The 27913-nt window shown below is 39.1% G+C and overlaps 2 protein-coding genes across 2 annotated transcripts in view; one reads left to right on the forward strand and one right to left on the reverse strand.

The window, feature by feature from the left end:
• Positions 1-12: 12 nt before the first annotated feature.
• On the forward strand, positions 13-1746 carry SPCS1 (signal peptidase complex subunit 1). Its single transcript, XM_007451872.1, has 4 exons — positions 13-174; positions 534-593; positions 683-769; positions 1243-1746. Exons 1-4 carry the CDS (start codon positions 61-63, stop codon positions 1366-1368), a joined length of 387 nt encoding a protein of 128 aa, XP_007451934.1. The 5' UTR covers positions 13-60; the 3' UTR covers positions 1369-1746.
• Positions 1747-4298: 2552 nt separating this feature from the next.
• Positions 4299-27913, reverse strand: part of NEK4 (NIMA related kinase 4) — a 45040-nt gene continuing 21425 nt past the window's right edge. Inside the window, exons 12-14 of the mRNA XM_007451873.1 lie at positions 22134-22339; positions 21294-21427; positions 4299-4391 (exon numbers count right to left, since the gene is read on the reverse strand). Of these exons, the coding sequence (XP_007451935.1) occupies positions 4299-4391; positions 21294-21427; positions 22134-22339 (433 nt within the window). The remainder of the gene's footprint in view (positions 4392-21293; positions 21428-22133; positions 22340-27913) is intronic.

Here is a 27913-nt window from a genome sequence, read left to right on the forward strand (position 1 = left end):
ACATCCGCTTCCGGGGCCGCAGCCATCGCGACCCTCGGCTCGACAGGACAGTAGGGCTGTATGCAGGAACTGACCCCGGCCCCTACTGTCCTTGAGTCCCGGCCGCCTTCGCTCCGCCGCCCGCCTCCTGAGCCAGTCATGTTGGAGTATCTGAGTTCCCTGCCCACGCAAATGGTGAGGGCGCTGCCCGCCTCGGCCCCAAGATTCCTACACGCCGCTCGCGAGCCTGGCAGCTCCGCAACCCTTGTCCGAGACCCACCCGGTGCATAGCGCTTCCTACCCCGGATGGCTACTTTCTTCCCCGAAATGAATCTCCTGGGTCCCCTTCTTTCTTCCCCCGCGAGGATACCCCAGCCCGGGTTCCGTCAGTTTGCTTTAATTCCCCCGGGAAACACAGAATGTCATTCCTTGCTTCAGTTCTTGGGGAAGTCCCATATATTGGGATCGCCCTGTGCCAAAGCTGTGAGGCCAGGGCAGGAATGTACCTCTTCGGTGGTGGAACCAATTCATGCTTTGCTCTCCTTCACCTCTAGGATTACAAGGGCCAGAAGCTAGCTGAACAGATGTTTCAGGGAATTATTCTTTTTTCTGCAGTAAGTATTGGTTTTGCATAGTCGTCTCTCCCCACTCCGCCACCCTCACCCCAGCTTGACTGTATTTAATATACTTCCTTTGTCTCTAGATAGTTGGATTTATCTACGGGTACGTGGCTGAACAGTTCGGGTGGACTGTCTATATCGTTATGGCGGGATTTGCTTTTTCGTGTTTGGTAAGAAATTTATGGGTGCTTGGATGTTGGTGGCAAATTAGGTTTTCTGAATTGGGTTGTTTTGGTTGGCCCTAGTAGTGAGAACCGGCACCATCTTTTCCCTCATCCTTCCCCTGCTATCATTGGAAAAGTAAATGCCAAATAGCATCAGATAAGGTTAAGTTACATAAAGCTCATTTCTTTTGGCAGGCGATCCAAGCAGTAATCTTAAAGTCAAACTAGGCCTTAAGACCTCACGGTCTTCATATTGCTCCCTCCTCACCTTTCTTTTAGCTCTTAAAGCCATGTGTAAACAATGAGGCTTGTTCTCACAGTATCTTGTCTGGGTGGTGGCACATAGTTTTCATAGGAATGTCAGTTTCATTTTTTTTTTTACCTTTAGCATAGGAGTCATTTGGGAACCAGGCATTATACATAATGCTCTTTTAAACTTTTAATGGCCACAAATGATGCATTTTCTCTGTTCTGACCAGCTGACACTTCCTCCGTGGCCCATTTATCGCCGGCACCCCCTCAAGTGGTTACCTGTTCAAGACTCAGGCACAGAAGACAAGAAACCAGGGGAAAGAAAAATTAAGAGGCATGCTAAAAATAATTGATTGGGGTTTTCATGATTGAGCTTTACTACTGCACCTGCTTTTGTTTCGTGTGACATGAGCTAAATTGTTTTCATATCCAAAACATGAGCTAAAAACACCTATGCTCAGCTGTGTACACATTTTGTTCTCTCTATATTTCACTTCTCTGTTGGGTTTTGATTTATAAATATTTTAGACCTTTTCTTCACAATCTTCCTTTGAAATGGAGAACAGAAAACACAAGTATGCAAAGTTTCTTTCAGGTCTACAAAATAATGAATAATAATAGCCTCATAAATGATAGTACAATTTAACTATCCAAGTTTTAGAATTCATTATGAGTCATCAGGCTGTTTTAATGTTTTCAAGTAAAACTCACAGTGCAACTCAATGTCTAAAGAGTCTTTTGCTTATTGTTCTGCAAGCATGACTACTAGTAAAAGCCAAAGTTAGAAGTTCGTGGTTCTGAAAGTGTAAGAACCATTTCTATTTTCTGAAGCTACAAGTTCCTAACATACTTTATTTTTTTTCCTTTAACAACAGCAAGCACCTATAAAAAAACTTTTGCTTTATACATTTAACATCTTATTCAATGCATGATTCATATGTGATATCTTACAGCTATGAAATTTACCACAAATGTAAATTTGTGGTAAAGTAGTATCTTGGTACCACTAAAATAAGACTATTGCCAAGCAGAAAACATTTAATCCAGGCTTTACCTAAGGTGGTTCAAAGTGGAAACCCATAAAACTGTAAATTCCTTTAAAATTTTCCAGAGGGCCGAAGAGAAAAATGTTCTAAAGACCTTGTGGGAGGGATGGGAGTGGAAGGGTTATTACAGGTAATATTCTGTTTCTCAATACCAGGATATAGGACTTCCAAATTATGAGTTTAAAAAAAAGGGAGCAAAGACCTTAATATAGCAAAAGTCAGGAAAGGATTCTAAAAAAGTGGAAGAAAAATAAAAGATGGCAGAAACAAGAACAAGCATATCAATAAGTATAATAAATGTGATTATAAAGTTAAGAGCTCCCAATAGGGTTAAAAATCACGTCACCTCATGTTCTCAAAATGACACCCCAATGGGCTTCCCTGGTGGCGCAGTTGTTGAGAGTCCCCCTGCCGATGCAGGGGACACGGGTTCGTGCCCCAGTCTGGGAAGATACCACATGCCGCGGAGCGGCTGGGCCCGTGAGACACGGCCGCTGAGCCTGCGCATCCAGAGCGTGTGCTCTGCAACGGGAGAGGCCACAACAGTGAGAGGCCCGCGTACCGCAAAAAAAAAAATATATATATACACACACACACACACACACACACACACACACACACACACACACACACACACACACACACACACAGAATGTTAATTAAAAAGGTATGGAGGAGATTTTTTTTATTCTAAGAAAATAATATGTATAACTTTATACCAATAAGTTAGAAAACTTTAGTAGAACTGATGACTTTGCAGGAAGATGTGGATTTCTAAAACATGCAAGAAATGGTAAATAGCTCAGGAAGACCAACGGTTTGCCAAAAATTTGTCCTCAGCTGAGCACTAGGACTAGATGGTTTTAGAGTTAAGTTGTTAAAAACCCTTCAAAATAAAGAAATTTCAGAAATTAGGCCATGAACCCGGGCCTAGCACCTGGCACACAGTAAAAATTAAATAAAAGTCTTTTATGTGGACTAGAAAGGGAACATTTTATTATTTTATGTGTGTGTATAATTTTCATAAAAGACATTTTTAACTGTAAAAAATGAAAATATTTCTGGAGTCATTCATGTTTAGAGTCCCTCAAATGCAGAAGTTAAAATTTACTAATCAGAACTTTTATTTTTTAAAAACTATTTGCTAGATGGGTATTGCCCCTTATTAAACAACTAATAAAATATGTGATATACAATTCTACAAATAAAACATGGGAAGACAATATCTTGATGTATAAGAAGACAAATTTCAGGAGACAAATGTCCAACATAACTAAAAGGATCTGGACTTTACTTCAAACCTGCTGAATTAGAAAAGGAATTAGCGTTTAAGGAATGTTTTCGCTGATGGAAAAATAAATCTTAAAAAGAAAAATAAGGGCTTCCCTGGTGGCGCAGTGGTTGGGAGTCCGCCTGCCGATTCAGGGGACGCGGGTTCGTGCCCCGGTCCGGGAGGATCCCACATGCTGCGGAGCGGCTACGCCCGTGAACCATGGCCGCTGAGCCTGCGTGTCCGGAGCCTTTGCTCCGCAACGGGAGAGGCCACAACAGTGAGAGGCCCGCGCACCGCAAAAAAAAAAAGAAAAAAAGAAAAAAAAAATCCAGTATGTAAAAACATACTGATTTACTAGCCCAAAATAACTCCTAGTTTCAATTCTTGTATACCCTGAATGAGGTCCATATTAAATGGAAATAAAATGTTAAACATCCATCAATATGCAAAAAAAGGAATTCAATGCTCAAGTACTATATATAATGCCGTATCTTTAAATCTACTCCCAGAATTATAAAAAAATAATTTATCAACTTCTACTTAAGGTTATTAACAGTAAAAAGTATCACTGGATGTATGTCATTTATTTCTCCTATTGCTTTCGTCACTCTAGTATAATATAAAACTTCCAATCCAGTATGTTATATCCCTGTATTCAAGCTAATAAGTACCTTAAAAAAAATAGTTCTAGATATCAAGTTGGTTTAAGGCTCAGTAAACAGTAACCAAATAAACGTAGTACAACAGATTTTCCCTCATAAAGAGAATAAGATAGCCAAAGGTTTTTTCTTTTGTAATAAGCTTGCTTCATATTACTCTGTCCAATTTTTTTCTAGTAAAAAAAGGCCCAACAAAATATAAGGATGGTGAATGGACTCCAGTCATTATTATAGGTTTGTTTGTTTTTGTTTAAGCGAAAAACGTTTGAAAATAGTTTCATTCTGGCAGCAGATTAGGTAAATTCTCAAAATTTTACATTATCTTCAAAAAATTTTAACTGGTGAGCTTTCACATTGTAAGTCACATACTTTTCACCCATGTGCTCCCGCAAACGTACCTATTTGGGAAACATAAAAAAAAAAAAAAAATCAGTATATAGTAGAAAAAAATATTTCTGTAACCTTAAAAGGGCTATTCTAAGCATGATACCAAGAGCAGAAACCTTATGGGAGAATACTAAGAGTTCTGTTTACATAAAAATTTTAAATGTCAAGTTACCAAAAAATAGTCATAAGAAATTAAAGAGCAAACAATAAGGAAAATATTTGCTACATGCCAAAGAATTAATACCATTAATGTATAAAGAGCTCTTAAAATCAATAAAACACAGCAATATTAGAATATTAGATTGTAAAGTAACTATAATAAAAAGTAATTTTTAAAAAAAGCCACCAAACACCTGTTATCCTTATCAGAAACCTAGACATTCCATTTCATATCACACACATGAAATGGAGAAAATAAATTAATTGAAGGGGAAAAAAACAGAATATTAGAATTGATAAAATCAATCCCATAGATAACTCAGTAAAGGCATTTACAAAATAATACAACCAATTAACATAAAATTCAAACTGACTAGTAATCAAAAAAAAAAAGGACTATTTGATACTCAAAGTATGTCTGTTTAAAGAAATGCCTGAAATTGAAATAACATTTAATAATATGTTAAACAGATGTCATGCACTTCCTGATACAATGAACTGAGAAGGACACAACATCACCTTTGTGGTATTCCTACCAAAAATGCATAATCTGGATCTATTCATGAGGAAACATCAAACACACCCAATCTGAGGGGCATTTTATAAAACACATGGCCTATACTCTTCAAAAACATCAAGGTCATGAAAAACAGACTCAGTAACTGTTCCAGATTAAAGGAGACATAACAACTAAATCTAAAATGTAATCCTGGGGCTTCCCTGGTGGCACAGTGGTTAAGAATCTGCTTGCCAATACAGGGGACACAGGTTCGAGCCCTGGTCCGGGAAGATCCCACATGCCGCGGAGCAACTAAGCCCATGTGCCACAACTACTGAACCTGCACTCGAGCCTGTGAGCCACAACTACTGAAGACTGTGCGCCTAGAGCCCGTGCTCCGCAACAAGAGAAGCCACCACAATGAGAAGCCCACGCACCACAACGAAGAAAAGCCCCCGCTCACCGCAACTAGAGAAAGCCCACTCACAGCAATGAAGACCCCATGCAGCCAAAAATAAATAAATAAATAAATTTTAAAATAATAATAATAATAAAAATAAAATGTAATCCTAATTGGTTCCACATCCAGCATGACAGTGTGAGAAGCTCTGTAGACCCCTCTTCAGTGAAACTGGTGAAAATATTTAAAAAACCAACCATTTAAAGTCTCTGGAAATGGTCATAAGGGCATACAGCAAATAGGGACCCTTTTATTTTTTCCAAGAAAATCTACTAAAACTCAGTTAAAAACAGTAAAGCTACTAAGAACAATGAGGGTCAGTGAACTGAATTAAAATGAAATGTCTCCTTCCCCACTCCAGCTCAGTGAGACAAAAACTTCACTACACTGGTGAAGTCAAGAAACTTCTTTCCCCCTAACTCCTAACTGGAAGGCAATCTTCCTGGGAGGGGCAGGACATCAGCATATGTCATCCTGCCCCCAATACCTGATGGTGACAGTAAGCTTTGGGAGGGTGCAGCCAAGAGGTGGGAGCTTCTTTTTTATGCCCAGCTCAGACATGTAGGATAGAGGCTCTATCTTGGGTACAGGGCCACTGAAAATACGGGGACCCCAATCACCTTTGCCCCAGACCATAAAGTGAAGTTTCCATGCTGGGCGAAGCATGCCAAGAAGACCAGATGCTACTGCCTCTCACCCCCTATGAGCTTCCAAAGTGGGGGTATCACTCAGAGAGACAAGCAAGCTACTGTTCCCACTCCCAGCTCCGGAGCTGTGCTCCCAGATTTTGCCTGGGGGTAGAAGCAAGACATAAAATAAGCACCAAGTCTTTAATGAACTGACTTCATTTGGAACAGAGTGTGGAGAATTCAAGCCTAAGGGTGCTCTCAAAAACCAGAGGTAGTGGTGAAAGGCAACTGGGAGGAGATTAGTACTAGGTACATTGGATATAGGCTAAACTGTACGCCAGCTACTTTAAAAGAACCAAGAAGCTGGAGGGGCCCTGGGTTCAGAAAAAATCTCAAACACTAAGCTTGGGAACTACCTCTTCAAAGGGGCTCAGCTTTGATTGGATCAGCCTATGGAGCAATGTAGCCCCAGGGCATTACTGAGAACAATAAAAGCGATCAGCTGGCAACCAAAAAACATCTGGGTGAAGTCTGGGAAAGGGAGCATCAAGAGAGCTCTGCCAGGGACTTCCGTGATGGTCCGGTGGGTAAGACTCCATGCTCCCAAGGCAGGGGGTCTGGGTTTGATCCCCGGGGTCGGGAACTAGATCCCGCATGCATGCCGCAACTAAGAATTCGCATGCCGCAACTAAGAAGTCCACATGCCACAACTAAAAGATCCCGCATGCTGCAACTAAGACCCAGTGCAGCCAAAATAAATAACTAAATAAATAAAGAGTGCTCTGCCAAACCCACTGTCATTCCAAGGTAGCTGTGAACATACCCAAGGCTGTACCCTAGGGGCAACATCAGAGGCTTCACATTGTGGGGACTAGGGTAAGGGGTTCATAGACTTTACTAATATAATCCAGCCAATCACTAAACAAATAAACAAGCAAATAACAATAACAACCCCCCACCACTGGAGGCCAATACTCAGACTTGTAACCATTTATTAACTAAAATGTCTAGTTTCCAACAAAAAGTTATGAGACATGCAAAGAAATAGAATAGTATGACACATACACTGGAATAAAAGAAGGCAAGATAAACTGCCTGTGAGAGCAACCAGATGTTGGATTTAACAGACAAAAACATCAAAGTAGGGATTATGAGCATGTTCACAGAACTAAAGGAAATCATGATTACAGAAGTAAAGAAAGGTATGATGACAATGACACATCAAACAGAGAATACTGACAAGAGAAAGAAGGCATTTAAAAAAACCAAATGGAAATTTTGGAGTTGAAAAGTGCAATAACAAATGAAAAAATTCACCTGGGAGGCTAAACAGTATATTTGAACTGGCAGAGAGAATAAGTGAGCTTGGAGATAGATCAACAGAGATTATGCAATCCAAAGAACAGAGAGCAAAGAAAATGAAGAAAAATGAACAGTTTCAGAGAACTGTAAGACACCATTAAGCACAACAGCACATGTATAATGGGAGTACCATAAGAAGCGGAGAGAGAAAAGGAGCAGAAAAAATATTTGAAGAATATTGGCTGAAATTTTCCCAAATTTTTTAAAAAAACAATCTACACATGCAGGAACCTCAATGAACTCTAAGCAGGATCATCTCAAAGAGATCTACACATGGACACATTAAAGTAAAAGTCCTGATGCTGTAATGTATACAGAAGTCAAAATGTAAGGTTGTACACATGCAACTTATATAATGTTATAAACCAATGTTATCTCAATAAGAAAAAATCAATTTAAAAAAATAATAAAAAGCAATATTACAACAACAAAGTAAAAGTGCTGAAAGCCAAAGGCAAGGAGAAAATCTTGAAAGCAGCAAGAGAAAAATGACTCAGTACTTACAAGAGAACCCCAATAACATTAACAGCTGACTTATCACAAACAATGAAGGCCAGAAGGCAGTGGGATAACATATTCAAAGTACTCAAAGAAAAAACTGTCAACTAAGAATCGCATATCCAGTAAGGCTATCTTTCAAAAATGAAAGCAAGGGGCTTCCCTGGTGGCGCAGTGGTTGAGAAGTCCACCTGCCGATGCAGGGGACACAGGGTTGTGGCCTGGTCCGGGAAGATCGCACATGCCGTGGAGCGGCTGGGCCCACACAACGGGAGAGGCCACAGCAGGGAGAGGCCCCGGTACCACAAAAAAAAAAAAAGAACCAGGCAAAAAAAAAAAAAAAAAAAAAAAGAAGGCAAAATAAAGATATTCCCAGATAAACAAAAACAGAATTTGTGATTAGCAGACTTGCCTTGCAAGAACTACCAAAGGAATCTCATCAGGCTGAAAGCAAGAGACCCCAGGCAATAATTCCAATTTACCTGAAAACAGGAAAAGCACTGATGAAGGTAATTATGTAAATAAAAACAATATAAATACAAATTGCTTCTCCTTTTCTTCTCTGAACTGATTTAAAAAGCAATTGTGGGCTTCCCTGGTGGCGCAGTGGTTGCGAGTCCGCCTGCCGGTGCAGGGGACAGTGTTTCGTGCCCCGGTCCGGGAAGATCCCACATGCCGCGGAGCGGCTGGGCCAGTGAGCCATGGCTGCTGAGCCTGCGCGTCCAGAGCCTGTGCTCCGCGACAGGAGAGGCCACAGCAGTGAGAGGCCCGCGTACCGCAAAAAAAAAAAAAGCAATTGTATAATACAATATGTATAGAAGATGGTGGAGGAGGAAGAAGCACCAGGAATCTATCTCCTCACACGGACAAAAACTGCACTGTCAGAATCTGCCAGATGTAACTATTTTGGAACTCTGGAGTCTATTAAAGGCTTAAAACATTCAGGGGAAGGCTTGGATGGTAAATTTTGGTTAATTCCAGTCAATTTCAGCTCTAAGCACCCACCCCACCAAGAGGCAGGTAGCTGTCCAACATTCCTGGAGCAGCCTGTAGATAGCTTGTAGGAGCCAGGGTAGGCAATAAGAATCTTGTCTTCCAAGTACTAGGGATCTCTATACTGACAGCTGATTGCTGCTTCTCATCACAGAGGGGCAGACACAGAGGCAGGCAACCACTGCTGCAACGCTCATTGACATTGTTACAAACACCAAAGCCTTCAGCTGAAGCAACTTCCAAGGGATTTAAAGGGACTAACATAGGTATTGTGGGAGTCCCAGAAGAAGACAGAAAGAGGAAGTGAAAATATTTAAAGAAATAATAGCCAGAAACTTCCCAAGTTTGATGAAAGACATGAATATAAACATCAAAGAATCTCAACAAACTCCAAGTAGGATGAACACAAAGAGTTCACATTCAGACACATTATAATCAAACTGTCAAATGCCAAAGACAATCTTGAAAGCAACAAGAAAGGAGCAACTCTTCACATGCAAGGGATTCCTCAGTAAGATAATAAGCAGATTTCTTATGAGTAACTTTGGAAGCCAAAAGGCAGTTGGATGATATTTTCAAAGTGAAAAGAACTGTCAACCAAGAATCCTGTATCTGGCAAAAATGTCCTGCAAAAGTGAAAGAAAAAAGAAGGAAATCTTGCCATCTGCAACAACATGGATGGACCTTGAAGGTATTATGCTAAGTGAAATAAGTCAGAAAGAGAAAGCCAAATACTGTATGAGCTCATTTACATGCAGAATCTGAAAAAAACCAAACTCATAGAAAGAGACAACAGACTGGTGGTTGCCAGAGGCAGGGAGTGGGGGTGAAGGAAATGGGTAAAGGTGGTGAAAACGTAGAAACTTCTGGTGAGTTTTGGGGATATAATATACAGCATGGTAACTATAGTTAATTGTACTCTATTGCACATTTGGAAGTTGCTAATAGTAGATCTTTAAAGTTCTCATCACAAGAAAAAAAAATTTATGACAGATGACAGATGCTAACTAAACTTATTGTGGTAATCATTTCAAAGTATATACATATACCAAATCATTATGTTGTATACCTTAAACTAACACAGTGTTACACATCAATTATTTCTCAATAAAACTGGGTGGGGGAGAACTTAAGACATTTCCAGATAAATGATGAGGAAGTTTATTACCACTAGACCTGCCCTGCAAGAAATACCAAAGGAAGTCATGCAGGTAGATATAAAAGCATACTAGACAGTAACTCAAAGCTGTATGAAGAAATAAAGATCTCAGTAAAGGTAAATACATGGGCAATTATCAAAGCTAGTGTTATAACAATGGTTTGTAATTCCATTTTTTATTTTCTCCATGATTTAAGACACTAATACACAAAAAAAATTATTAGTCTAAAAAGTTATTAGTCTAGTACTAATATAACTTTGGTTTGTTCTACATTTTGTTTTCTTCAAAATCTAAGAGACTAATGCATTAAAAAAAAACCCAATTACTAGTTTATGTTTTTGGTTACACATTACATAAAGATGTAATTCTGTGACATCAATAGCCAAAAGGGATGAAGACAGAGCTTTAAAGCAGCAGATTTTTTAAGTTAAGCTGGTATAAATTCAGATCTGAGTATTAAAACTAGGATGTTAAATGTAATCTCCATGATAATCTCAAAGAAAATAGTTATAGAATATACACTAAAGGAAATGAAAAGGGAATTAAAATGTCTCACTACAAAAAAAAAGAAGTACTAAACATAAAAGAAGGCAGTAATACAGGGTATTAGGGACAGAAAAAGCTATAAATCATATAGAAAACAAACATCAAAATAATGGAAGTTCCTCCTTATCAGTAATTGCTTAAGTGTAAATGAATTAAACTCTCCAATCACAAAGACGGAAATTGGCAGAGTTGTTAACAAAACTATATGCTTTCTGGGGCTTCCCTGGTGGCGCAGTAGTTAAGAATCCGCCTGCCAATGCAGGGGACATGGTTCGAGCCCTGGTCAGGGCAGATCCCATATTGCTGCGGAGCAACAAAGCCCGTGTGCCACAACTACTGAGCCGAGGCTCTAGAGCCTGTGAGCTGCAACTACTGAGCCCGTGTGCCACAACTACTGAAGCCCATGCACCTAAAGCCTGCACTCTGCAACAAGAGAAGCCACCACAATGAGAAGCCCACGCACTGCAACGAAGAGCAGCCCCCACTCATCGCAACTAGAGAAAGCTCGCACATAGCAATGAAGACCCAATGCAGCCAAAAATATAATTAATTAATTAATTAATTTTTTAAAGAACTATATACTTTCTACAAGAGACTTTAGATCCAAAACAGACTGAAAATGAAAGGACTGAAAAAGATATCCCATGCAAATAGTAACCAAAAGAAAGCAGGGGTGACTATACTAATATCAGACAAAACAGACTTGAAGACAAAAAAGGTTACAAGACACCATGACATTAACAAAAGGATCAATACAGCAGGAAGATATATAATTATAAACGTTTATGCACCTAATAACAGACCATCAAAATATTTGACGCCAAATTTGACAGAATTAAAGGAAAAAATAGACAGTTCTACAAATAATAGTTGGAAACTCCACACTCCCAATAATGGATAGGACAACCAGACAGAAGATATGAAAACAGAGGAGCTGAACAATGCAAAAACTAACTAGATCTAACAGACATATAGGGAATACTCTACCCAACAATAATAGGATACACACCCTTTGCAAGTGCACATGAAACATTTTCCAGAAGAGATATATATGTTAGGCCACAAACTAAGTCTCAATAGATTAAAAAGAACACACAAAGTATCTTCTCTGACCACAACAGGATGAAGTTAGAAATCAATGACAGAAGGAAACCAGAATATTCACACATTTATGGAAATTAAATAACACACTCCAATGCACCAAAGAAGAAATCACAAGGGGAATTTAAGATATTGAGAGACAAATGAAAATGAGAACAATATACCAAAACTTATGAGATGCAGCAAAAGCAGTGCTAAGGGGGTAATTTATAGCTGTAAATGCTTATGTTAAAAAAGAAAAAAGATTTGGGGACTTCCCTGGTAGTCCAGTGGCTAAGACTCCACGCTCCCAATGCAGGGGGCCTGGGTTCAATCCCTGGTCAGGAAACTAGATCTCACATGTTGCAACTAAGAGTTCACATGCTGCAACTAAAGATCCCACATGCCACAAGAAAGATCCCACATGTGGCAGTGAATATCCCACCATGCCGCAACTAAGACCTGACACAACCAAATAAATAAGTGAATATTTTTTTAAAAAAAAGAAAAAAGATTTCAAGTCAACAACCTAACTTTGCAGCCTAAAGAAATAGAAAAAAGAACAAATTAAACCTAAAACTAGCAGAAGGAAGGAAATAATAAGATTAGAGCTGAGATGAATATAATTGAGAACAGAAAAATAGAAAAAAAATCAATAAAAGCAAAAGTTGGTTCTTCAGAAAGATGAACAAAATTGACAAACACTTAGCTATACTAAGAAAAAAAAAGGCTCAAATTACTAAAATGTGAAATGGATTTGGGACGTTACTACCACTCTAATAAAAAGAAATAAAAAGGATACTAAGAAAGTACTATGGGGCTTCCCTGGTGGCACAGTGGTTGAGAGTCCGCCTGCCGATGCAGGGGACGCGGGTTCGTGCCCCGGTCTGGGAGGATCCCACATGCTGCAGAGTGGCTGGGCCCGTGAGCCACGGCCGCTGGGCCTGTGCGTCCGGAGCCTGTGCTCTGCAACGGGAGAGGCCACAGCAGTGAGAGGCCCGCGTCCGCAAAAATATATATATATATATTTTTTTTTTAATAAATGCATAAATGGACAAATTCCAAGAAACATAAAACTTAACAAAACTGAATGATGAAGAAATAGAAAATCTGAATATCCCCATAACTAGCAAGGAGACTGAATCAGTAACCTAAACCTCCTAACAAGGAAAGGTCCTGGACCTTTGCTGGTGAATTCTGCCAAACATTTGGACAGGAACTGATACCAATCCTTCTCAAATTCTTCAGAGAGTTAATGATGAAGGAGCACTTCCTGGCTCATTTATGAGGCCAGCATTGCCCTGGTGCTAGGGCCAAACAGGGACACTATAGGAAAAGAAAAATATACACTAATATTCCTTATGACCACTGATGCAAAACTCTTCAGCAAAATACTAGATGATTAAGATGTTCATGAGAGATACTGGTCTCATGTTTTTTTCATGTAGTGTCCTTGTTCGGTTTTGGTATCACGGTTGTTCTGGGCTTATGGGGAGAAATGGTAAACGTCCCTTCTTTTTCTGTTTTCTAAAGAATTTGTGTAGGATTTGTGTTATTTCTTCCTTAGATGATTGGAAGAATTCACCAGCAAAGCCATCTGGGCCTGAAGTTTTCTTTACAGGCGAGTTTTACTTTTTCTAGATGCTGTGTTTAGGCTTTGTATCAAGGCTTAGAGTAGTTAAATTCATAGACACAGAAATTAGAATGGTGGTTGCCAGGAGCTGGTAGGAGGGATAAGTGGGGAGTTTTTGTTTAATTGGTACAGAGTTTCAGTTTTGCAAAATGCAAGAAGTTCTGGAGATGGATGGTGGTGATGTTTGCACAATAATGTAAACATACTTAAGGCCACTGAACCAAATACTTAAAAATGGTTAAAATGCTAAATTTGAAGTTATGTGTATTTTACTATAATTTAAAAAACCAGCATGTATATAATATACTGTTGAACCTATAAGATAGAAAAATGTAATATATTTGTGCAAATATATGTGGAAATTAAACAATACACTCCTAAACAACCAACCTTACAGAAATAAAAAATATTAAAAAGAATTTCTATTAATAATTGTATGCCGGTGTGTGGACCCTGAACCAAGATGGCAGAGTAGAAGGCCGTGCTCTCACTCCCTCTTGTGAGAACACCAGAATCACAACTAGCTGCTGGACAATCATTGACAGGAAGACCCTGGAACTCACCAAAAAAGATACCCCACATCCAAAGACAAAGGAGAAGCCACAGTGAGATGGTAGGAGGGGTGAAGTCACAGTAAAATCAAATCCCATAACTGCTGGGTGGGTGACTCACAGACAGGAGAACACTTATACCACAGAAGTCCACCCACTGGAGTGAAGGTTCTGAACCCCATGTCAGGCTTCCCAACATGGGGGTCTGGCAATGGGAGGAGGAATTCCTAGAGAATCAGACTTTGAAGGCTAGCGGGAATTGATTGCAGGACTTCGACAGGACAGGGGGAAACAGAGACTCCACTCTTGGAAGGCACACACAAAGTAGTGTGTGCAACGGGCCACAGGGGAAGGAGCAGTGATCCCATAGGAGACTGAACCAGACCTACCTGCTAGTGTTGGAGGGTCTCCTGCAGAGGCAGTGGGTGGCTGTGTCTCACTGTGAGGACAAGGACACTGGCGGCAGAAGTTCTGGGAAGTACTCCTTGATGTGAGCCCTCCCAGAGTCTGCCATTAGTCCCACCAAAGAGCCCAGGTAGGTTCCAGTGTTGGGTCGCTTCAGGCCAAACAACCAACAGGGAGGGAACCCAGCCCCACTCATCAGCAGACAAGTGGATTAAAGTTTTACTGACCTCTTCCCACAAAAGCAACAGCCAGCTCTACCCAGCACCAGTCCCTCCCATCAGAAAACTTGCACAAGCCTCTTAGATAGCCTCATTCACCAGAGGGCAGACAGCAGAAGCAAGAACCACAATCCTGCAGCCTGTGGAACAAAAACCACATTCACAGAAAGAAAGACAAGATGAAAAGGCAGAGGGCTATGTACCACATGAAGGAACAAGATAAAACCCCAGAAAAACAACTAAATGAAGTGGAGATAGGCAACCTTCCAGAAAAAGAATTCAGAATAATGATAGTGAAGATGATCCAGGACCTCGGAAAAAGAATGGAGGCAAAGATCGAGAAGATGCAAGAAATGTTTAACAATGAGCAAGAAGAATTAAAGAATAAACAAACAGAGATTAACAGCACAATATCTGAAATGAAAAATACACTAGAAGGAATCAATAGTAGAATAACTGAGGCAGAACACATAAGTGACCTGGAAGACAGAATGGTGGAATTCGCTGCTGCGGAACCGAATAAAGAAAAAAGAATGAGGGCTTCCCTGGCAGCGCAGTGGTTGAGAGTCCACCTGCCGATGCAGGGGACACGGGTTCGTGCCCCAGTCCAGGAGGATCCCACATGCCGGGGAGCGGCTGGGCCCGTGAGCCACGGCCGCTGGGCCTGCGCATCGGGAGCCTGTGCTCCGCAACGGGAGAGGCCACAACAGTGAGAGGCCCGCATACGGCAAAAAAAAAAACAAAAGAGAAAAGAATGAAAAGAAATAAAGACAGCCTAAGAGACCTCTGGGACAACATTAAATGCAACAAGATTTGTATTATAGAGGTCGCAGAAGGAGAAGAGAGAGAGAAAGGACCTGAGAAAATATTTGAAGAGATTACAGTCAGAAACTTCCCTAACATGGGAAAGGAAATAGTCACCCAAGTCCAGGAAGCACAGAGAGTTCCATAAAGGATAAACACAAGGAGAAACACTGAGACACATAGTAATCAAATTGGCAAAAATTAAAGACAAAGAAAAATTATTGAAAGCAACAAGGGAAAAACAACAAATAACATACATGGGAACTCCCATACGGTTAACAGCTGATTTCTCAGCAGAAACTCTACAAGCCAGAAGGGAGTGGCATGATATACTTAAAGAGATGAAAGGGAAGAACCTACAACCAAGATTACTCTACCCGGCAAGGATCTCATTCAGATTTGATGGAGAAATCAAAAGTTTTACAGACAAGCAAAAGCTAAGAGAATTCCGCACCACCAAACCAGCTCTACAACAAATGCTAAAGGAATTTCTCTAAGTGGGAAACACAAGAGAAGAAAAGGACCTACAAAAACAAACCCAAAACAATTAAGAAAATGGTCATAGGAACATACATATCGATAATTACCTTAAACATGAATGGATTAAATGCTCCAACCAAAAGACAGAGGCTCGCTGAATGGATACAAAAACAAGACCCACATATATGCTGTCTACAAGAGACCCACTTCAGACCTAGGGACACATACAGACTGAAAGTGAGGGGATGTAAAAAGATATTCCACGCAAATGGAAATCAAAAGAAAGCTGGAGCAGCAATACTCATATCAGATAAAATAGACTTTAAAATAAAGAATGTTACAAGAGACAAGGAAGGACACTACATAATGACCAAGGGATCAATCCAAGAAGAAGATATAACAATTATAAATATTTATGCACCCAACATAGGAGCACCTCAATACATAAGGCAACTGCTAACAGCTATAAAAGAGGAAATCGACAGTAACACAATAATAGTGGGGGACTTTAACACCTCACTTACACCAATGGGCAGATCATCCAAAATGAAAATAAATGAGGAAACACAAGCTTTAAAAGACACAATAGACCAGATAGATTTAATTGCTATTTATAGGACATTCCATCCAAAAACAGCAGATTACACTTTCTACTCAAGTGTGCATAGAACATTCTCCAGGATAGATCACATCTTGGGTCACAAATAAAGCCTCAGTAAATTTAAGAAAACTGAAATCATATCAAGCATCTTTTCTGACCACAATGCTATGAGATTAGAAATGAATTACAGGGAAAAAATCGTAAAAAACACAAACATGGAGGCTGAACAATACGTTTACTAAATAACAAAGAGATCACTGAAGAAATCAAAGAGGAAATCAAAAAATACCTAGAGACAAATGATAATGAAAACACAATGATCCAAAACTATGGGATGCAGCCAAAGCAGTTCTAAGAGGCAAGTTTATAGCTATACAAGCCTACCTCAAGAAACAAGAAAAATCTCAAATAAACAATCTAACCTTACACCTAAAGAAACTAGAGAAAGAAGAACAAACAAAACCCAAAGTTAGCAGAAGGAAAGAAATCATAAAGATCAGAGCAGAAATAAATGAAATAGAAACAAAGAAAACAATAGCAAAGATCAATAAAACTAAAAACTGGTTCTTTGAGAAGATAAACAAAATTGATAAACCATTAGCCAGACTCATCAAGAAAAAGAGGGAGAGGACACAAATCAATAAAATTAGAAATGCAAAAGAAGTTACAACAGACACCACAGAAATACAAAGCATCCTAAGAGACTACTACAAGCAATTCTATGCCAATAAAATGGACAATCTGGAAGAAATGGACGAATTCTTAGAAAGTTATAACCTTCCAAGACTGAACCAAGAAGAAATAGAAAATATAAACAGACCAATCACAAGCACTGAAATTGAAACTGTGATTAAAAATCTTCCAACAAGCAAAAGTCCAGGACCAGATGGCTTCATAGGTGAATTCTATCAAACATTTAGAGAAGAGCTAACACCCATCCTTCTCAAACTCTTCCAAAAAATTGCAGAGGAAGGAACACTCCCAAATTCATTCTATGAGGCCACCATCACCCTGATACCAAAACTAGACAAAGATACTACAAAAAAAGAAAATTACAGACCAATATCACCGATGAATATAGATGCAAAAATCCTCAACAAAATACCAGCTAACAGAATGAAAAAACACATTAAAAGGATCATACACCATGTTCAAGTGGGATTTATCCCAGGGATACAAGGATTCTTCAATATATGTAAATCAATCAATGTGATACACCATATTAACAAATTGAAGGAGAAAAACCACATGATCACCTCAATAGATGCAGAAAAAGCTTTTGACAAAATTCAACTCTCATTTATGATAAAAACTCTCCAGAAAATGGGCATAGAGGGAACCTACTTCAACATAATAAAGGCCATATACGACAAACCCACAGCAAACATCATTCTCAATGGTGAAAAACTGAAAGCATTTCCTCTAAGATCAGGAACAAGACAAGGATGTCCACTCTCACCGCTATTATTCAACATAGTTTTGGAAGTCCGAGTGCCGGCAATCAGAGAAGAAAAAGAAATAAAAGGGATCCAAATTGGAAAAGAAGAAGTAAAACTGTTAATGTTTGCAGATGACATGATACTATACATAGAGAATCCTAAAGATGCCACCAGAAAACTACTAGAGCTAATCAATGAATTTGGTAAAGTAGCAGGATACAAAATTAATGCACAGAAATCTCTGGCATTCCTATATACTAACGATGAAAAATCTGAAAGAGAAATTAAGGAAACACTCCCATTTACTACTGCAACAAAAAGCATAAGACACCTAGGAATAAACCTACCTAGGGAGACAAGAGACCTGTATGCAGAAAACTATAAGACACTGATGAAAGAAATTAAAGATGATACAAACAGATGGAGAGATATACCATGTTCTTGGATTGGAAGAATCAACATTGTGAAAATGACTCTACTCCCCAAAGCAATCTACAGATTCAATGCAATCCCTATCAAACTACCATGGGCATTTTTCACAGAACTAGAACAAAAAATTTCACAATTTGTATGGAAACACAAAAGACCCCGAATAGCCAAAGCAATCTTGAGAACAAAAAATGGAGCTGGAGGAATCAGGCTGCCTGACTTCAGACTATACGACAAAGCTACAGTAATCAAGACAATATGGTACTGGCACAAAAACAGAAATACAGATCAATGGAACAAGATAGAAAGCCCATAGATAAACCCACACACCTATGGTCAACTAATCTATGACAAAGGAGGCAAGGATATACAATGGAGAAAAGACAGCCTCTTCAATAAGTGGTGCTGGGAAAACTGGACAGCTACATGTAAAAGAATGAAATGAGAACACTCCCTAACACCATGCACAAAAATAAACTCAAAATGGATTAGAGACCTAAATGTAAGACCGGACACTATAAACCTCTTAGAGGAAAACACAGGAAGAACACTCTTTGACATAAATCCCAGCAAGATCTTTTTTGATCCACCTCCTAGAGTAATGGAAATAAAAACAAAAATAAACAAATGGGACCTAATGATACTTCAAAGCTTTTGCACAGCAAAGGAAACCATAAACAAGATAAGAAGACAACCTTCAGAATGGGAGAAAATATTTGCAAACGAACCAATGGACAAAGGATTAAACTCCAAAATATATAAACAGGGCTTCCCTGGTGGTGCAATGGTTGAGATTCTGCCTGCCGATGCAGGGGACACGGGTTCGTGCCCCGGTCTGGGAAGATCCCACATGCCGCGGAGCGGCTAGGCCCACGAGCCATGGCCACTGAGCCTGCGCGTCCGGAGCCTGTGTCCGCAACAGGAGAGGCCACAACAGTGAGAGGCCCACATACCACACACACACAAAAAACAACTAAACTAAAAATAGAATTACCATATTATCCAGCAATCCCACTACTGGGCATATACCCAGGGAAAACCATAATTCAAAAAGACACATGCACCCCAATATTCATTGCAGCACTATTTACAATAGCCAGGTCATGGAAGCAACCTAAATGCCCGTCGACAGACGAATGGATAAAGAAGATGTGGTACATATATACAATGGAATATTACTCAGCCATAAAAAGGAACAAAACTGGGTCATTTGTTGAGTCATGGATGGATCTAGAGACTGTCATACAGAGTGAAGTAAGTCAGAAAGAGAAAAACAAATATTGTATATTAACTCATATATGTGGAACCTAGAAAAATGGTACAGATGAACCAGTTTGCAGGGCAGAAATTGAGACACAAATGTAGGGAACAAACATATGGACACCAAGGGGGGGAAAGCGGCAGGGGGGTGGGGGTGGTGGTGTGATGAATTGGGTGATTGGGATTGACATGTATACTCTGATGTGTATAAAATTGATGACTAATAAGAAACTGCTGTATAAAAAAATTAAATTAAATTAAAAAATTAAAAAACAATTATATGCCAATTAGATAACATAGTTGAAAAGGACAAATTCCTAGAAAGACAGAAATTTTAGATAGAGAAGAACAAATAATCTGAATATAGTAAGTAAAGACATGGAATTTATTATCAAAAAACTACCCACAAAGAAAAGCTCAGGCCCACCCAGATGCCTTCATTGGTGAATTCTAGCAAACATTTCAAGAAGAATTAATACCAGTTCTTCACTAATTCTTCCCAAGTTCTTCACTAATTCTTCCCAAGAAAGATGAGGGAAACTCCCCAACTCATTCTGAGGCCAGTATTACCCTGATAACAAAACCAATAAAAATATCACAAGAAAAGAAAATTGAAGACCAATATCTCATGTGAACACAGACACAAAAACGCTCAACAAAATACCAGAAACATGACTCTAGCAACATATAAGAAGCAGTATACACCATGACCAAGTGGGATTTATCTCAGGAATACATGGATGATTTAACATCCAAAAACCAGTTAATGCAACACACCATATCCACAGAATAAAAAACGAAAACTACATGATAATCTAAATAGAAAGCGTTTGACAAACCCAACACCTTTTCATGATAAAAACACTTAGCAGGGCTTCCCTGCTGGCGCAGTGCTTAAGAATCCACCTGTCAATGCAGGGGACACAGGTTCGAGCCCTGATCCAGGAAGATCCCACAAGCCACAGAGCAACTAAGCCTGTGCACCACAACTACTGAGCCTGTGCTCTAGAGGCCGCGAGCCACAACTACTGAGTCCACACGCCACACCTACTGAAGCCTGCGTGCCTAGAGCCCATGCTCCACAATAAGAGAAGCCACCACAATGAGAAGCCTGTGCACCGCAATGAAGAGTAGCCCCTGCTCTCCGCAACTAGAGAAAGTCCGCGTGCAGCAATGAACACCCAATGCAGCCAAAAATAAATAAATAAATAAATAAATTTTTTAAAAAGTAGAAACAACCTATCAGGTGGTGAACAGATAAACAAAATGTGGTATAGCCATACAATGGAATACTATTCAGTCTTATAAAAGAATGAAGTACATGACGTGCCCTACAACATGGATGAATCTTGAAAACATACGCTAAATGAAAGATATGAGTCACAAAAGACCACATAGTTCTGTACAACTCTATTTAAATGAAATGTCCAGAATAGGCAGATATAGAGACAGAAATATTAGTGGTTGCTTAGGGGTGAAAGGCCTATAGGACAATGGGGAGTGACGGTGAGTACAGGGCTTCTTTTGGGGATAATTAAATGTTCTAACATTGATGTGGTGATGGTTGTACAACTCTGTGAGCATATTAAAAACCACTGAATTGTATACTTTAAATGGGTAAAATGTATGGTATGTTAATTATATTTCAAAAGGCCATTAAAAAAATTCCATAGCATAAGCAGCTGACACAGCTAATAGGACACTCACCTCTCTTTCCAATTCATCCTCCTCTTCCAAAATATCATACACCTGCTCTAAAAGCTGAATCCCCAGGCCCCGAATTACATCAGCTCTCAAGACTTCAACTATTCTTCTGATTTTTTCAGAACCTGGCACGATAGCTAAAAAGCAATAAAAACAACAGGGAAAAAGTAAACACTTTCACCATTGCAGCAAGAAGAACACAACTGTTTTTTCTTTTTTTTCCTGGTAATCTTGTCATGTTAAGATTCTTTTCACTTTGACAAGAGTTCAGTTTAAGAGTTCATGTTTTGTTTTGTTTTGTTTTTTGCGGTACGCGGGCCTCTAACCGCTGCGGCCTCTCCCGTTGCGGAGCACAGGCTCCGGACGCACAGGCTCAGCAGCCATGGCTCATGGGCCCAGCTGCTCCACAGCATGTGGGATCTTCCCAGACCGGGGCACGAACCCGTGTCCCCTGCATCGGCAGGCCGACTCTCAACCACTGTGCCATCAGGGAAGCCCAAGAGTTCATGTATTTTTAATGACTAAAATGTATATATAAACTTACGCTTCATGTCTCATCACCATCTCCTAAATCTAAAAACTACAAATTGTCTAATTTGAAGAAAGTCCACATGAAAAATTCCAAACATGTATTTATTTACATTTATTTTTTCAAATCAACTTTCATTCAACTTTTCAGGAATACAACTGTTACATAAAATAAGATATATTTTTTTATGAAGATATCTAAATGAAATAATTAAAAAAACCAAAAATATTTGCAAGCATTAAGCTCCTTAGTTTGATACATTTCTCCAGTAAACATATGCTCTCCAGCTTGGTGTAAAACAATAAACTGACCACCTGAAGGTAGCTCTTTAAAACGGAGTTCCTCCTCCCCCTCTGCAACTTTCCCATGAAGTATCAGTGTGTCCCGATACTTCCGATGAAGTTTAAATTCTGACACTGGCTCTGGTACCGGGAGATCTTCAGAGCTCTCTTTAGAGTCCAAATTCAGGGTCTGTGTCATCAGTTGTACCAAGTCACTCATTTCATTTGTATGACCTTTCCTGGAAAAGAAAAAATTCTCTTGTTATTAATTGGCTTCATGAGAATTTTTCACTAGAAATTAGATACAAAACAACCTTTAGGAAGTTCTGCTTTCTAATGAGCAAGTAAGTTCCTACAGACAGAACCCTTCCACAAATAAGTATAAACTCTGGACAAAATACAAAAATCAACTATGTGAGGGCAATGAAGAATGTACAAAATTTGCAAGCAGATTCTGGAGGAGAGTCAACACCTTTAGCCTAAAGGCAAGCCATAGGCAGCTAAAGTACAACAGAAAACAAACAGTCTTTCTTGCCTGCAAAACCAAAGGACAGAGTTCGAGACCACCACTGCCACTAGAAAGTGAGAGAAGAATCTTGGAAAGGAGAGAGTGAGAAAGACAAGGTCCCAACTATTTCTAAGTAATTTAACTATATCCAAGTACAAAGTTCAAGAATATTTAAAGAAATATAAAAATATCAGCAATTAATGGGATAAAATTGACAATGTCTGGCATCACATCAAAAATACCAGACATGAGGGCTTCCCTGGTGGCGCAGTGGTTGAGAGTCCGCCTGCCGATGCAGGGGACACGGGTTTGTGACCCGGTCCGGGAAGATACCACATGCTGCGAAGCGGCTGGGCCCGTGAGCCATGGCTGCTGGGCCTGTGTGTCCGGAGCTTGTACTCCGCAACGGGAGAGGCCACAACAGTGAAAGGCCTGCGCAGCGCAAAAAAACAAAAACAAAAACAAAAAAACCAGACATGCAAAGCAGGAAAATAGCACACAATTATGAAGAGAAAAAAATAAGTTAATAGAAATAGATCCAGAAGTGATACAAGTGACAGAATTAGCAAACAAGGATATTAAAATGGTTATTAAAAATATATTCCATATGACCAAGGTAGAGGAAACACCAACATGTTAAGGAGAGGCAATGAAGATATAAAAAGGACCCAAATTGAACTACAAATGATAAGTACAATGTGTTGAATATGTGGGATGGGATTAACAAATTAGATACTGCAGGAGAAAAGATTAGTGAACTCAAAGATACAGCAATATAATCTACAAAAAATGGAACAGACGGGAATTCCCTGGCAGTCTTGTGGTTAGGACTGCATGCTTTCACTGCCGAGGGCATGGGTTCAATCGCTGGTCGGGGAACTAAGATCCCACAAGCCACGCAGTGTGGCCAGAAAGAAAAAAAAAGGAACAGAGAAAAAAAGACTAAAGAAAAAAAAAGGAATATGATTATTGACCTGTGGGATAACTTTAAGCAATCTAATATACATGTAATCAGAATCCTTAGGAGGGCAGGAGGGGGTCCAAAAAAATACTTGAAGAAATAATGGCAAAACTGTTTCCACCAATGAAAACTATAAACCCACAGATCTAAGAAGACATTTTATAAGAATTCTGAATGAAAATCAGGTGTGTTCATTAAAAGAGAATTTTAGCTCTTGCATATACCAAAAACCATTTACAATGTTATCAATGACAGTACTACAGGTCTGAATGCTACTATAAATCTACATTTAAAATTAATTCATAAACAAATGGGACCTAATCAAGCTTATAAGCTTTTGCACAGCAACAGAAACCATAAAAAAAAATGAAAAGATAACCTACAGACTGGGAGAAAATATTTGCAAACAATGCAACTGACAAGGGATTAATTTCCAAAATATATAAACAGCTCATACAATTCAATAACAACAACAACAAAAAACAACCCAATCAAAAAATGGGCAGAACACCTAAATAGACATTTCTCCAAAGAAGACATAAAGATGGCCAATAGGCACATGAAAAGATGTTCAACATCACTAATTATTAGAGAAATGCAAATCAAAACTACAATGAGGTACCACCTCACATGGGTCAGAATGGCCATCATTAAAAAGTCTACAAATAGTAAATGCTAGAAATCCAAAGAGAAACACGCCAAGACACATATTAATCAAACTGTCAAAAATTAAATACAAAGAAAACATATTAAAAGCAGCAAGGGAAAAACAACAAATAACACACAAGGGAATCCCCATAAGGTTAACAGCTGATCTTTCAGCAGAAACTCTGCAAGCCAGAAGGGAATGGCAGGACATATTTAAAGTGATGAAGGAGAAAAACCTACAACCAAGATTACTCTACCCAGCAAGGATCTCATTCAGATTTGATGGAGAAATTAAAACCTTTACAGACAAGGAAAAGCTGAGAGAGTTCAGCACCACCAAACCAGCTTTACAACAAGTTCTAAAGGAACTTCTCTAGGCAAGAAACACAAGAGAAGGAAAAGACTGACAATAACAAACCCAAAACAATTAAGAAAATGGGAATAGGAACATACATATCGATAATTACCTTAAATGTAAATGGATTAAGTGCTCCCACCAAAAGACACAGATTGGCTGAATGGATACAAAAACAAGACCCATATATATGCTGTCTACAAGAGACTCACTTCAGACCTAGAGACACATACAGACTGAAAGTAAGGGGATGGAAAAAGATATTTCATGCAAATGGAAACCAAAAGAAAGCTGGAGTAGCAATTCTCATATCAGACAAAATAGACTTTAAAATAAAGACTATTAGAAGAGACAAAGAAGGACACTACATAATGATCAAGGGATCGATCCAAGAAGAAGATATAACAATTGTAAATATTTATGCACCCAACCTAGGAGCACCTCAATACATAAGGCAAATACTAACAACCATAAAAGGGGAAATCAACAGTAACACATTCATAGTAGGGGACTTTAACACCCCACTTTCACCAATGGACAGATCATCCAAAATGAAAATAAATAAGGAAACACAAGCTTTAAATAATACATTAAACAAGGTGGACTTAATTGATATTTATAGGACATTCCATCCAAAAACAACAGAATACATATTTTTCTCAAGTGCTCATGGAACATTCTCCAGGATAGATCATATCTTGGGTCACAAATCAAGCCTTGGTAAATTTAAGAAAATTGAAATTGTATCAAGTATCTTTTCTGACCACAACGCTATGAGACTAGATATCAATTACAGGAAAAGATCTGTAAAAAATACAAACACATGGAGGCTACACAATACACTACTAAATAACGAAGTGATCACAGAAGAAATTAAAAAAATACCTAGAAACAAATGACAATGGAGACACGACGACCCAAAACCTATGGGAAACCTATGGGATGCAGCAAAAGCAGTTCTAAGAGGGAAGTTTATAGCAATACAAGCCCACCTTAAGAAGCAGGAAACATCTCGAATAAACAACCTAACCTTGCACCTCAAGCAATTAGAGAAAGAAGAACAAAAAAACCCCAGAGTTAGCAGAAGGAAAGAAATCATAAAAATCAGATCAGAAATAAATGAAAAAGAAATGAAGGAAACAATAGCAAAGATCAATAAAACTAAAAGCTGGTTCTTTGAGAAGATAAACAAAATTGATAAACCATTAGCCAGACTCATCAAGAAAAAAAGGGAGAAGACTCAAATCAATAGAATCAGAAATGAAAAAGGAGAAGTAACAACTGACACTGCAGAAATAAAAAAAATCATGAGGGATTACTACAAGCAACTCTATGCCAATAAAATGGACAATCTGGAAGAAATGGACAAATTCTTAGAAATGCACAAACTGCCAAGACTGAATCAGGAAGAAATAGAAAATATGAACAGACCAATCACAAGCACTGAAATTGAAACTGTGATTAAAAATCTTCCAACAAACAAAAGCCCAGGACCAGATGGCTTCACAGGCGAATTCTATCAAACATTTAGAGAAGAGCTAACACCTATCCTTCTCAAACTCTTCCAAAATATAGCAGAGGGAGGAACACTCCCAAACTCATTCTACGAGGCCACCATCACCTTGATACCAAAACCAGACAAGGATGTCACAAAGAAAGAAAACTACAGGCCAATATCACTGATGAACATAGATGCAAAAATCCTCAACAAAATACTAGCAAACAGAATCCAACAGCACATTAAAAGGATCATACACCATGATCAAGTGGGGTTTATTCCAGGAATGCAAGGATTCTTCAATATACGCAAATCTATCAATGTGATTAACCATATTAACAAATTGAAGGAGAAAAACCATATGATCATCTCAATAGATGCAGAGAAAGCTTTTGACAAAATTCAACACCCATTTATGATAAAAACCCTGCAGAAAGTAGGTGTAGAGGGAACTTTCCTCAATATAATAAAGGCCGTATATGACAAGCCCACAGCCAACATCATCCTCAATGGCGAAAAACTGAAAGCATTTCCACTAAGGTCAGGAACAAGACAAGGTTGCCCACTCTCACCACTCTTATTCAACATAGTTTTGGAAGTTTTAGCCACAGCAATCAGAGAAGAAAAGGAAATAAAAGGAATCCAAATCGGAAAAGAAGAAATAAAGCTGTCACTCTTTGCAGATGACATGATACTACACATAGAGAATCCCAAAGATGCCACCAGAAAACTACTAGAGCTAATCAATGAATTTGGTAAAGTAGCAGGATACAAAATTAATGCACAGAAATCTCTGGCATTCCTATACACTAACGATGAAAAATCTGAAAGTGAAATCAAGAAAACACTCCCATTTACCATTGCAAGAAAAAGAATAAAATATCTAGGAATAAACCTACCTAAGGAGACAAAAGACCTGTATGCAGAAAATTATAAGACACTGATGAAAGAAATTACTGATGACACAAATAGATGGACAGGTATACCATGTTCTTGGATGGGAAGAATCAACATTGTGAAAATGACTCTGCTACTCAAAGCAATCTACAGATTCAATGCAACCCCTATCAAACTACCACTGGCATTTTTCACAGAACTATAACAAAAAATTTCACAATTTGTATGGAAACACAAAAGACCCCGAATAGCCAAAGCAATCTTGAGAACAAAAAATGGAGCTGGAGGAATCAGGCTGCCTGACTTCAGACTATACTACAAAGCTACAGTAATCAAGACAGTATGGTACTGGCACACAGGCTCCGGACACGCAGGCTCAGTGGTCATGGCTCACGGGCCCAGCCGCTCTGTGGCATGTGGGATCTTCCCGGACAGGGTCACAAACCCATGTCCCCTGCATCGGCAGGCGGACTCTCAACCAGTGTGCCAACAGGGAAGCCCTGGCCAAAGCAATCTTGAGAATGAAAAACGGAGCTGGAGGAATCAGGCTCCCTGACTTCAGACTATACCACAAAGCTACAGTAATCAAGACAGTATGGTACTGGCACAAAAACAGAAAGATAGATCAATGGAACAGGATAGAAAGCCCAGAGATAAACCCACACACATATGGTCACCTTATCTTTGATAAAGGAGGCAGGAATGTACAGTGGAGAAAGGACAGCCTCTTCAATAAGTGGTGCTGGGAAAACTGGACAGGTACATGTAAAAGTATGAGATTAGATCACTCCCTAACACCATACACAAAAATAAGCTCAAAATGGATTAAAGACCTAAATGTAAGGCCAGAAACTATCAAACTCTTAGAGGAAAACATAGGCAGAACACTCTATGACATAAATCACAGCAAGATCCTTCTTGACCCACCTACTAGAGAAATGGAAAT

Source organism: Lipotes vexillifer, unplaced genomic scaffold (genome assembly GCF_000442215.2).
Source record: "Lipotes vexillifer unplaced genomic scaffold, Lipotes_vexillifer_v1.1 scaffold500, whole genome shotgun sequence".
Classification (NCBI taxonomy): Eukaryota; Metazoa; Chordata; class Mammalia; order Artiodactyla; family Lipotidae; genus Lipotes; species Lipotes vexillifer.

Excerpts from the sequence above, each read along its gene's own strand:
- SPCS1 (XM_007451872.1), top strand. The coding sequence starts at position 61 with ATGCAGGAACTGACCCCGGCCCCTACTGTCCTTGAGTCCCGGCCGCCT. Across the intron at positions 594-682 it reads GAATTATTCTTTTTTCTGCA|ATAGTTGGATTTATCTACGG; the intron begins GTAAGTATTGGT and ends CTTTGTCTCTAG. Across the intron at positions 770-1,242 it reads GATTTGCTTTTTCGTGTTTG|CTGACACTTCCTCCGTGGCC; the intron begins GTAAGAAATTTA and ends TGTTCTGACCAG.